Raw genomic sequence first — 12832 nt, 5'->3', positions numbered from 1 at the left:
TATTATAAATGTCTGTGTTCTGATAAGTAAATCTCACATCTACTGCACTACAAACAATGAATGAAGTTGATGCAGTGAAAAAAAATTGGAAATGGGGGTATGTCAAGGAAGTTAATTTCATATATATTCAAAACAGCAGTGACAGGTGATCCAGGTGCTAGCTCCATCTGGAAAGAAGTTTTAATAAATGTTATAATATCTTATTACTTTATTTGGATAGTCATACTATTCAAATGCCACTAATTGGCCTAATCTTTTTTATATGGCTTGTTTTTTTAGTGTCATTTCCAAATGCAATTCCAAGTTATTATATCTCATAATTTTCAGTTTATTTAATCACTGATTAAACGAAGAAATTTTTTGTAACTATTCATGCATACTATATTTTTGAAAAAGTACATGAGATCTAAGAGATCTAAGGAAGTTCCTTTCTTTCTTTAATAACAATTTATTATTAGCATACCAGACCTTTAGAAGTATGTAGTTTCAATGTATCCTGCATTACACTTTCAAGGATCTTGTTTTCTTTGTAAACACCTTAATTACACTACTGCTGAAAGGCTGAGATGTATGATAAAAAGGTTTGAAGGCGTTTATTCACTGTCATAGCTTAAGAAGGAGGGGCTGCTTGTGCTTTCCAGGATGGTCTAAAAGCATGCAGCAACCCTGACCTGAGTGCCCAACCTGCCAGGGGAATTGTTATGCCCATTCCAATTTTTGAGTTAGAGCATGAGGCTTTCCAGGTGAGAATGCTGTGGTTTAGCTCCTCGCCGTGCACAATGTGACATCTGTCATGTTTCAAGTGAGGCACAAAGGCCTTTGACAAGTGTTTGTTGCTGTACTATTAGTACACTTACTGAGGAGTCATCATATTTCCTCAAAATCAGCACAATTTATGTTGTAGGTGTGTATTTTTTAAAAAGCAACTTTAAATTGTGTCTGAAATCTGCTGTATTCTGATACTGCTGAGGTTAAGCAGAGCATGATGTAGATCCACATGTGTATGACCACATTTTTGGAGGAAAAAACAAAGTAATAAAATGTTCATCTCTTTGGCTGAGATAGCTGGCTTAGCAAGGAAGCCCTGAGGAGCATCTGTGTTTGGGGGAAGAAAGCAACAATAGGAGACAATGGGGAATTTATTACAAGTAGGGTTCAAAATGCTTGCTGTAAAAATTTGTAAAAATTCCACTTTGCTGAACCTGCAGAGTTTTATATCTGAAGTTTAAGACTGGGGCAAGAAGGGAAAGATTGCCTCATTTAAGCCACTATTTCAACTGCATTCCAGCCTACTCCTTTTAAATCTTAAATTAATATGCTGGTTATTCTTTGTGAAGCTGAAAACTCGACTGAGTAACAATGCATGGGCTACTGCCTTCAGTCTTGCACTCTGGAGAGATTTGAGGGATTTAAGGTGAAATGCCAAGTTCTGATACATCAGATAATTTAAAATTGCCCATCTTGATTTCAACACAAACCAATCTTGCTTTGGCTTTCAGCATAGAAGTTTGTCATTCCATGCAGATGTGCTCTCTACTCACAGTAACTGAATGGTTTGGGTTGGAAGCATTGCCTCTAAAAAAAAAGAGAAAAGACCCTTGCAACAGTGTTAAAATAGCAAAGTAAAGAGCAGACCTTTGTTGGAAGTGTCCTGATGTCCTAGTGGATTTCTACAATTTTATAAGGTTAATTAATTAGGATATCTATCAGGTATATCCAGTAGGATATTCAGTTTCCCCAGTAACCCACCTCTGGGTCAGCCCCTTGGAGGTGATCCAAGGGCTTCTTTGCCCCACTTCTTGTTATGACTTTTCAGATTCTGGTTGGAAAACCAAAAATGTTCTTGTGGGCCCTTTTCCTGACTAAACAGTATTTTCAGGAATATATTACATGGTTGGCTTATTGTTCTAAAATCTAGGGGGAAAAGGTAGGAAAAGTACTGGATCTACAGCCATGCATTAGCAATTCACAAAGCTACAGATGTATAAAAAATACATAGAAAGCTTAGGCATCAGAAGGGAAGGGACCTTTAAGATTCTTGGTTAATTTGCTGCATTTTGTATAGCTTCTTTCTTTCCTTGATTTTCAGTGAAAATAAGAAAGTAGGGAGAGTGGGTGGATTATGGATAGGCTCGAGTTTATGGGAATAGCATGATCATGACACAGTGCAGTTTTTGGACAGATTTGCTTTGCACAGGCTACTTACCACGAAGTGGGAATAAATACAGGCCACCATTTATTTCATAGAAGCATTATAGATTGTGTTGGTTTTTTTTCTCCTCCTGTGGTCACAGGAATATTTACTCTAAAATTTAATCTGCCTGCTTGCCAGATGCTGTGTTTGCCCTGTTCTCAGTGTGGGTTGAAGTGAAGCAAAATAAAACTATTAAAGTAGCTAGCAAAGCTGTCAAAGGTTAGATCTTTGTGGATTCTTAGCATTCCTGCAGGTATGCCTCTTAGATTTTATGAAATATATGTAACTGTGTTCCAAAATTGTAGTGGCCTATATGTTTGAATATTAATTTTTCCTGCTGCCTTCTCTGGAAATTAAGATGGATTGGAATGCACCTACTTGAAAAATAAAACTATTAATAGTCACTTTGGAAGACCATCCCCAATTCAGAGTATCTTTGTTTCTCCCTCTATCCTTCAGTTCTTTTTTACAATGATTTCATTTAGTATACAAAGCATTAGTTGAAGTATTTTTTAAACAGAAGGAAAAGCACTTCAATGTTCAGAAGAACACAAGAAACCTGCATTTTCTTAGCTGTTGGTTGTCCTCTACATAAAGAGGGCGAATCACTTTTCACTTTCTGAAATAGGGTACTTAGCATTGAGATTGCAAAAATATTTTTATAAGAATAAAGTACCTATTTTTTTGCTTGATGAGAGTTTAAAAATACTGCTTGGCACAGCCTAAGTTCCTCAGCTAGCAAGAAATTTGGATCTGACATTTTAGAGATGTGATTATGCAATCTCTATAATTTAAATTTTAATCTGAAAAATATTTGGAGAATGATTTCAGGAAAGTTATTACATGTACTCTAACAACTTGCATATATGAGAACTGTTAAAAATTAGAAACAGACACATTTTCTTTTGGCCAAACTGAAATGAAAACTACTGGACTTGAGTTTTAACTGTTTCAGGCTAAGGTGTTGGGACTTGGAGGTATGTCTTTGCTTTTTCATATTATATTGGAAGAAAATTTCAAGTAAACTGCACCAAGGTTTAACAATCTGACTTCCACTCTTGATTGCATTTTTCAGTTTTACCAACATTAAATTTTAGCATAATTAGAGCAGCAGTCCAAAGAATTGATTACTTTGTGAAGTTATATTTACATTGTGCTATATATACATTTCTTCTAAAAAGCTGAGTGGCACATGGACCTATTGTCTGTTTTTTACAGAGTTATGTTCCTTTGCATTAAGATGTGGTACACATTGCTCAGCACAAAAATCATGTTCTAAGGGGTATCTAATCCTCTGCTTTTTGATTCAGAGCTTGCTTTTGTGTATAGTAGTGACTGATGATAATGATATTGTAGTCCCATTAAGAACACAGTGGATACATCTGTATTCTGTGGGGTTAGGTGCTTTTCTGCAAAGTTGAAATGTCCTAAATCAGTCAATTACCCAGGTAACATGCTGGAATCTATAAGTGACATGAATCCTTGCTTCTTTTCAGAAACTTGTGGTGGAGAACGTTGAAGTTCTAACACAAATGAGGACCAGCTTTGACAAACCAGACCAGATGGCAGCGCTCTTTAAAAGATTATCATGTGGGTATCTAACAACATCCTGCTAAAGATACAGAGTTATTTTTTATATTTGTCTTTGTAAAGAAAATGAGAAAAATTAATTTCTCTATATTGAATGTCCATAAGCAGAAAAATGTACATGAGCTCGTATAAACTGGTGGATCATTTCAAACTTTTCCAGTGTTCTCATGTACAAAGTGAGATTTCAGTGTTATTTAGTGCACAGGCACTGTATTAGTGATGGGTTTTGAGTGTCATTTCAGGGATGATAATACATAGCTGTAGGAGCAGTAATATGAATGCCTGGTACATAGCTCTGGAATGTGAAACAAGAAATAATTACAATAAAGAGACATTTATGTCCTCAAGAAAGGACAGAATCAGTGCTAGCATCCAGTACTGTCAGCTGTGTGTACTAGGTTTTATTCCAAGGAGTGGTAAATGTGATAGTCTTCTACTAAAAATCCATTGTGGATTCAGCTATAAAAACCTGCTTTAGCACTGTTTATTTTGGCTCTTTTAAGAAATGGCTTTGTTTCAGTACCTTGTTGTTTTCAATATTTTGTTAAATATTTGGTTTCTCTTATTTGAAGAATTGAGCTTGTAAGCATCAACACTTTGTTCATTGTTTTTTTTTCAGCTGTTGACAGCGTTTTGAAGAGAATGACAATTATTGGTGTTATCTTGTCTTTTCGGTCATTGGCACAGGAAGCACTTAGAGATGTAAGAAAGAACTGAATATGTTCTGAATCACTTTCACTGTATTTTACTTAATGGAATGATAGGATATTTGAAGCTTAACTGTTCAGGAATGCTACTTCTTAAAAGGTTGACAACATGTGGGTAAAATGCCAATACTCAGTTGTAACTGAATTTCAAATTGCAACCTGGGGTGAGGGATTCTATTTTTTGAGTACTGTTCACAGATCTGTTACATTAAAACATCAAATTAGTTTAGATCATGTTTTCTGTGTTTACTCATTTTAAAGGTTTTTATTTCATTTCTTTATTGCAAACATTTATTAGGCTTTAACGTCTTAAATCTACAAACAAATAAAAATGCATAAAATAAAAACCCATTAAAGAAGGAAATAAACCCAGTAAAATAATGGTAGTGTCTGACTGATAGTTAACATGGGAAGTAATTTTTCTCATTTTGTATGTATTTGTGTCTCTTAGGTCTTATCCTACCACATTCCATTCCTTGTAAGTTCCATTGAGGACTTCAAAGATCACATTCCAAGAGAGACTGACATGAAGGTAATGTTTGGCTGAAAGAGTGATAGAGTCATTTTGGAGTTTACTGAAAATATGTAAGCAACAAGACTTTCATGTTTAGTGTTGAACATCCAGACACAAAGAACACCCATTTTTTTTTTGGTTTTTTCCCCTAAGAGATTAGTAATTGTGGATCTGCAGCCTCCTAATATTCTGGGGAAAAAATCACAACCACCTGATAGGATACACACAAGTCTCTATCTGCCTATGATCACATTTGAGAACTTTCAAAGACTTAAGAACAAAATTTATCATGTGTAAAAACATGACAAGGGGAAGAGTGCTGAGCTGCTTCACACTGTGAGCAGTACAACTGGTAAAACAAAATATTTCAAGGACTCTGTGTATGTAATGCATGTACAGAGTACATGTGTATGTAGTGCATGTAATAGAGACAAATCTGATTTTGACTTTAAATTGAATTTTTTTTGTGAACCCACTGTATGAAATGCTTGAAAAAAGTAGTTAGCAGCTTAAATAAGGTACCTTTATTCTGAATGGGAGTGTTTCTGTCCAAAAACCCTTGTTGACACATCACATGGCTTCTGGACATGTATGCACAGTAGCTGAAGTCTAGCAGGGTTTTTAATTTTTTATTGCATCTTGGAGTCTGAAGGATTTCAGCTGCTTAATGGTATTGCAGCAGTTTGATTTGCAGAGAATGTGCACTGGGATGTACAATGTACATCTCTTGAACTTTCCCAGAAGCAACTTTTAGAAATCTGCTCTTTAGCTAAGTATGGTTTTTAAGGGCCAGAATATGTTGTTACCCCTGAACTTGAAGTTCACATTTTGCTGTTAACTCTTGAGGAAAGTAACTAAGTTCTCTGTGTATGAAACTTCATTAAATAACATTAACATCCTTCTCCTTTTAAAAGTTCAGAGTCCATCATTGTGAGCTTCATGATTTCAGAAGACACTGTATAGCAATTATATTCTGGCTCATTTTCAGTTAAAATTAGTGAAATTTTACATAACTGCTATTTCATTCCAAAATGTAATCACTTGCTCTTTGAAAGTTGCAATGCTAATAAACCAGCCACAAATGTCTGATGTCCCAGAAAACACTGAAATTCATAGCACAACAAAGGAATTCTGTGGAAATGATATGGGAAATTAATTTCAAATGTAGAAGCTCATGATAAAAATTGTATCAAAATGACACAAGTTGCCTTTGCGCTTCTCAAGAAAAACCTTTCTAAAATTCATACCTGTAGCTGCAGAGAAAGTCATTGATCAGCAGAATATCATGTTCAGTACATTATTGAACTTGAGGAATCAGCATCCAGAAGAGATGAGATTAGAAGTTCACTGCTTGCTTTGCTTGATCTTTTCAGAAAGCTTACACCCTCTGGTATCAAAGAAGTGCTGAAAAGTAAGGTGGGATAAAGGCTGTAACTGAATTTACCAAGCAAAGTATAAATAGTTTTAAAGCTGTTGATGAAATTAATAGTTGTTATGAAACATTATTTTTATTTTACTATTTCCAAAACTTATGATTTGGGGTGACTGTCAAAATGGGGATCTCTTCTCCTTTTACTTGGATATTTTTAATATTAAATTCTTGAGCTGTCTGTACAGGCTTTTAGAAGCAGGCTTACATTTGTTCCATTGTGCCTGTAGTGACAGGGCAAGGAGGAATGGCTTTAAGATGACAGAGAGTGGGTTGAGATTAGATATTAGGAAAAAAAAATCTTGACTGTGAGGGTGGGGAGGCCCTGGCACAGGTTGCTCAGAGAAGCTGTTTTTGCCCCATCCCTGAAGTGTCCAAGGCCAGGTTGAACAGGGCTTGGAGCAACCTGGGATAGAGGAAGTTGTCCCTGCACGTGGCAGGGCTTTAAGGTCCCTTCTAATGCTAACCATTCTGGGATTCTGTGATTCTTTTGAGCCTGTTGGCTGTGAGCCATGCCCTGTCCGTATGTTCTGTAATTCCTTTCATGCAGGACTGTGCAAAACAGCATTGTATGCTTTTCATACCAAAGCTTTCCATCAGGTAGCCAGGCTGGAGCACACAAGGATGGTCTGAACATTATTCACTACATGGAGCTGCTCAACTATACATGAAAAATTTATGGGAACAGTGTAAAACTTCCCAAATACTAATGGCACTAAGACATTGCTAGTGTTTTCTGTATTCATTTGTATTTGGTGTAGACCTGCTTTTGCAGAGAGTCATCTGAACTATGGTTTCAGAAACTTAATTGAAATAGCAAATGGAAAGAGAAAACAACAGTGCTGAATGTTTGTTAATGGTAACAAAAGAGACATCCTGGGATGGACTGGGAAATGAAATACATTTCAAAATGTTCTTTGTTCCTCCAAGTGCTGTGGCCACTTACACTCTAATTTTTAGTGCCTGGAGTCAATGAACACCGAATCTGTATAACACTTGCATCTTGTAAGATTTCTCTGTTACTCTGTTTCACCAGATTATGACTGTTGGCTTTTGTTTAAAAATGCTGTATCTCTAGATGTTAGCTGATACTTTAGATCTGGTAAGAGAAAATATGTCAAGTTTCTTTTGAACATTAAAGGAAGATGTAGAAACAGCTAATTGGAAACAGGGTGTTTCTTTGGAGGTCATTCCTTGAGAAGGCTGACCTAGAAGAGAGACCAGACAGAGTTAAGAATGAAGTAGGTATTTATTGAAAGGCCTTAAAGGATACACCTTGGGCAGTACAAGAGCCTGGCCAGGGCTACACCCAAGATTGACCTAAAAATGGTCACAAAATGGATGACTGGTCACGAGGTCTCACATTTTTATAAGTTCTGGTCCATCTGCATATCAGGGTTAATTGTCCAATTACAGCTTCATGTTAGGAAGTCCCATCCTTTGTGTTTTCTCTATTCAGTCCATCATTGTTTATGCTTTTGGGCCTGAAACTTGTGATGATTGTCCTTGGTATCAAGCTAGAAAAGGAATTTAGGAATTGTAAAAGGCTCTACCTACTCTGTGAAGAAAGTCACTAAACACTTAATATGAAGTTACAAACTACACACCTAGGGATAAATATGAAAGCTAAAACTTAAGGCAGCAGAGGTAATGTGGGAAAGTGTGTGAGTTTTGCTTGGCTTGACACAACAGAGTTACCATCTGATGCACCAAGTACAGACACAGCTGCTCAGTGTAGCTTAGGAACAGACCAAATCTACAGTCTCTGTCTAATATTTGCCAAATCTTAATGCCTCACACTCATTTTAAATAGCAAAACCTGTGCTTCAGCATCTTTACATGAAAGCATTCGGTGTTGTCTTCTGGTCCTCAGGTGGCAATGAATGTATATGAACTGTCATCAGCTGCTGGATTGCCTTGTGAGATTGATCCTGCCTTGGTCGTAGCACTGTCTTCCCAAAAATCAGGTAAGAAGTTCCAGCTTCAAAAATATAAATGTTAAAAGGAGAAAAGAAGTGTTTAAAGTGCTGGGAGGAAACTTGTTTATCTTGACTGTTTTATATTCCTTCAGTAAACTTCATAAATAGCATAAGAGGATGAATTACTTGTGCCTGCAGTTTATTGGTGTTAGCTTGAGAATCTTTTCAAATATGCATGAAGGGATGTTTAGAAAAGGATAACAGGTAGATGTAGAAGGAATTTATTGGTGAACACTGCTGTAATTTAAGAACAATGACAATAAGAGTGTCTTGTGAACAATCTGATCAGTTCTGTTGCACAGATGTGTAACAAATCTGTCACCTCAGCTTTAGGAGCTGAATGGAGCTCATGAATTTCACAATATTTTTGTTGCCAGTGTGTCCTGCAAATGTTAACATGAAGTTTACAAGGGAAAACAGTAAAACAAACATGTTAGAGAATTAACATGTATCATGCTTCCTCTTCTTTGCTTTAAGGCACTGCTGTCTAAGCTTCTCAGTTTTGTTTACTCTGGCATCTTCAAATACATGAATTAAGACTCCTAAGTGTTTTTATAGTGTTCAGCTTTTTTTCCTTTCTTCCTTACTGAGCAGTTCATTACTTTTTTTCCCCCTGTATGTTGTGGATAGTTAATGTTAGAATAAGACAATTAATATTTTAAATGCTACCTAAGTTGTTTTTTCTTACTTCAATAATAGTTATTTTGAGAGGGGAAAAATACAGAGGGGCATTTCAATATTTGAATTTAGGTCCCAAGCACAATTTATTGTGTACTTAGAAAAAAAGCAACCCAAAGTGTATTTGTTCTTTCTACATTATACGTATAATATACAGAAATATATTCTTGTTAGGTATCTGGTATCTAAAATGCTATTTTAAATAGATTATTTTCATTGTGGTACAGCTATGAAATGTTTAAGCTAGGTCAACAAAGTGAATTTCTGTATATTCTCATAAAGGTTCATGATCTTGTATTTTGATTGTTATCTTTGGAGTTTGAAATATTTTGCTTTTATTCAGTTTTCATAGAGATAAATCCTATATGTCACTAATTGTTGACTTTTTTTTAACTAATCTTAGGCTAATGTGTGATGCTGCTGCTACTTTTGTAAGCACAAGGTTTTAGTGTGAATTGACATGAGTGCAGAGTTCACCATCACCTTCTGCTCATTTGCCAAAGGGAGAGTGCAAGAGAAGCTCTTCTTACCTTAGAGCAATAAGTGGACTTAGACCAGCATGAAAAAAAGATTACTATTCTGCTCTTCATATTAGAGACTTGGTAACTAAATTGTTAGAAGTAATATCATGGCAGGGGCTTCTATTTGTTCTCCTAGATAACAGACTGGACATTTTGCAGTTCTACTGTTTCTTTTGGCAAGACTGGCATTAATATTCCTCTTTTCACAATACAAACATTGACTTTGTTGGATTTTGCTTTAAATTTCAATTTTTTCAGACATTTTACATTCTAATCTACCTGCAGCTGAAAGGAAATATTTCAAGATTATTTCTTTAATTAAAGAACTTTATTTTTGTTTTTAGAAAACATTAGTCCAGAAGAAGAATATAAAATTGCTTGTCTTCTAATGGTCTTCGTGGCTGTCTCCTTGCCTACTTTGGCTAGTAATGTGATGTCTCAGTACAGCCCTGCCATCGAAGGTAATGTAGAGTCAGCTCAATATTTGCTGGGAATGCTGTCTTCACAATAGTTCTGTGTCTTGAATACATTCACCTTTAATATTTAATTATATTTTATAGTGAACAGATTTAAAAATCAGTTAGCCTTAATTAATGCAAGTTCTTCTGAAAGTACTTTAAAAAACATTTACTTAACACTTGTCTGAGATAACTTTCTGTGAAAAATTAGTTTGGTACTTGAAATTTTCAAAACAGTTCAGACACTGTGGGGGGCAATCTTGTCCTAATGTGGGGTTGTTGGAGCACACATTCTGCATTAATTAGTGTGACACTATCTAATATAATATATTCTAATAAGTATTAATATTTTATTAATCTTTACATTGGCCTTGGGCCAGTCATACAAGGTGTCCTTTCTATATTTAATATGCTGCTCATATTGCCAAGCATAAAGTTTTGAAAACAGAATCTTGAAGGTGTAAGTGGTGAACAGAATTATTTCCTGCACAATCGTTCAACTTTCTTATTTAAATAAAATTCTCTTTGCCTCAACAAAATTCTTTGCAGGTATTCCACATTTTTCTTTCTCTTTTTAAGTTGAAAAAAGACAGACAGTACTGTTCCAACACATATAAAAGTCACCTTTTGGCTGTCTGAGCTTTTTCCTTTGTAATGTATAATATGACTCATGTAAAAGATCATGTTTCTACTGCTTCCATTCACTGGGATGCATGTTTTCTCCAGTTCTCTAATTGGTTTTTAAATTTGCATTATTTTTTAATTTGCTCAAAATTGTAACTCACAAAGTAAGTGTAAACTATCTTCTGAATACTTAAATTACCAGGAAAATACCAAAAATGTTGAAAGGGTGTAATATGCAAATCACATTTTTTAGAGACCCAGAATTTCTGTTTTATATGGGATTACTCAGCCTTTTCTTCAGTTTTGAATTATTAGGTATCTGTTGAGTTTAATTTTAAAACAGATAGTGTAGACTTCTCTAGTTGTGGAAAATGTTAGACAAATCTGATGTATGAGTAGAACTTGAATATTGATTTGAAAATTTAAGAATTTTCAAGTTAAAAGCTTTTTCTGATGAATAGGGAGAGCAATCTGTAACCTGCAAAGCTGTTTCCTGTTATTTGTGCTCTTGTAGTACTTCTGTTGCTCTTTGCAAGCTTTTTCCAAGTGATGGTACTTGAGTAAAAATCTTGGAATATAGGTGTGAGCAGGGAATATCTAATGTGATTGTTGAGGTGCACAGGTAAAAACTTCCTTGTTTGAGGACAATCAGGTTGACTGTCTCCACTCAGTCCAAATGAACCTGTTTATGTATATGTTAGATCACATCTCCTAAAAATTACCTAGTTACAGTTTTGTAAAAGAAATCCTCTGGAAGCACTTCCTGCTACCAGTTTCTTTCTCCTTCAAGGATCTTACCAACTCTAGAGTCTCCAAAGCTGTCTGGCTTGCCAGGGGGGCAGCACTAAACGTTTTACTGGTGATTATATTTTCACATTTATCCCTCTGCAAATTAATTGCTAAGAATATGTCAGTCTAGCTAGAGGTTCTGAGGTTCTCCAGCAGGTTAAAGCTCAGGTGAGTTTGCCTTCCTCAACTTCCTCTCTTGCCAAGAACCTCTTAGTCATCATGTTTTTAGCAGGCTGAAACAACAGATAATTCTTCTGTTGAAGACAAGCAGATAATCTTCTGCTTGTTTTATATAATGTAGCATAAATATTCCAGTTTATATGGTTTCATTTACATTAAATAACTCTTAAGAGGAAGTCAGGCAAAGCCTTGTTTCAAAGTGAGCTCTTAAAGTACAGTTAATAGATGACATGAAACTGTGACTGGAGAGAAGTTACATCTTGCACTCAAGCCCGTATTAGGAGTTGCTACTGGTTCTGTGAGATGTGGTCTGTGTATTACATAATTTTTTACTGAGTGGGCTCTTTTATTGAGAGGAAAATCTAGCAAAAGTTATACATAAAATATGTTCACTCTACAGAAATAACTGAACAAACAGAATAGACCTTGTCATTCCTGCCTTCCTTGCATAATACTACTTTTTCTTGTGTTCTACCCTTATTGTAGAACATCTGGCTTGAAACACTTAATAAAAATGGTATTTCCAGAATGTGAACTTAATAAATTCTGCTTTATGAAGTAAATTCCCTGGACAAATCCTGAATTAATCCATCAACGAGTCACAGATTTGAAGTAGTTTCAGCTTTCTATTCTGGCAAGACATGTCTCCCAAATACAGACAGTGCTTGGACAGCTGTAGCATTGTCTGTATTCCCTCTGCTTCAAGATCAAGTCTGTTTCTTCCACTAGTTCCAGATAAAGGCTCAAAGTCTGACCTTTACTTTTGTTTCCAGTACAGAATCTAGTCAAATACCAAGCTAGAGGTCTAATTTCTCAACTAGAGGGTAGAATAGAATACTAGTCTGTAAGAGCCCTAGTTCTTTCCTAAATACTTAAAACCTGTTGTGAGTTGGAAGATAGCAGTTCTTTTCCTGAATTCCCTTGTTGATGTTTTTTCTACAGCCAGAGACATAAAAATGAAGTCTCTTGAATAAAATGAGCCTCTTGAAAGACAGATTCATATTTGAATCAGAATTAAGCAGAACAGATTTTCTTGACTGATGTTCACATAAGAATAGGAGACAAAGCTGGAGTATCAAATCTGGGGGCCCTGCTGATGGAGATCCACAGGGATCTTCATTGGGACCTACTAGTCTGCACATTCACAGATTGGGGGGCTGAAGAGTGAG

General features: G+C 35.7%; 1 protein-coding gene across 6 annotated transcripts in view; it reads left to right on the top strand.

Annotated features, from left to right (window-relative positions):
- Positions 1–12832, top strand: part of NCKAP1 (NCK associated protein 1) — a 57855-nt gene that overhangs the window by 39626 nt on the left and 5397 nt on the right. For all 6 annotated transcript variants that reach the window (XM_086896082.1, XM_086896083.1, XM_086896085.1 and 3 more), the window contains 5 exons: positions 3691–3784; positions 4404–4486; positions 4943–5023; positions 8308–8401; positions 9957–10073. In XM_086896082.1, coding sequence (XP_086752208.1) covers positions 3691–3784; positions 4404–4486; positions 4943–5023; positions 8308–8401; positions 9957–10073 — 469 coding nt within the window. The remainder of the gene's footprint in view (positions 1–3690; positions 3785–4403; positions 4487–4942; positions 5024–8307; positions 8402–9956; positions 10074–12832) is intronic.

Source organism: Cyanistes caeruleus, chromosome 7 (genome assembly GCF_971803275.1).
Source record: "Cyanistes caeruleus chromosome 7, bCyaCae1.hap1.1, whole genome shotgun sequence".
Lineage (NCBI taxonomy): Eukaryota > Metazoa > Chordata > Aves > Passeriformes > Paridae > Cyanistes > Cyanistes caeruleus.
The sequence above is the reverse complement of the archived record's forward strand: the minus strand, read 5'-3'. Positions and strand labels throughout refer to the sequence as shown.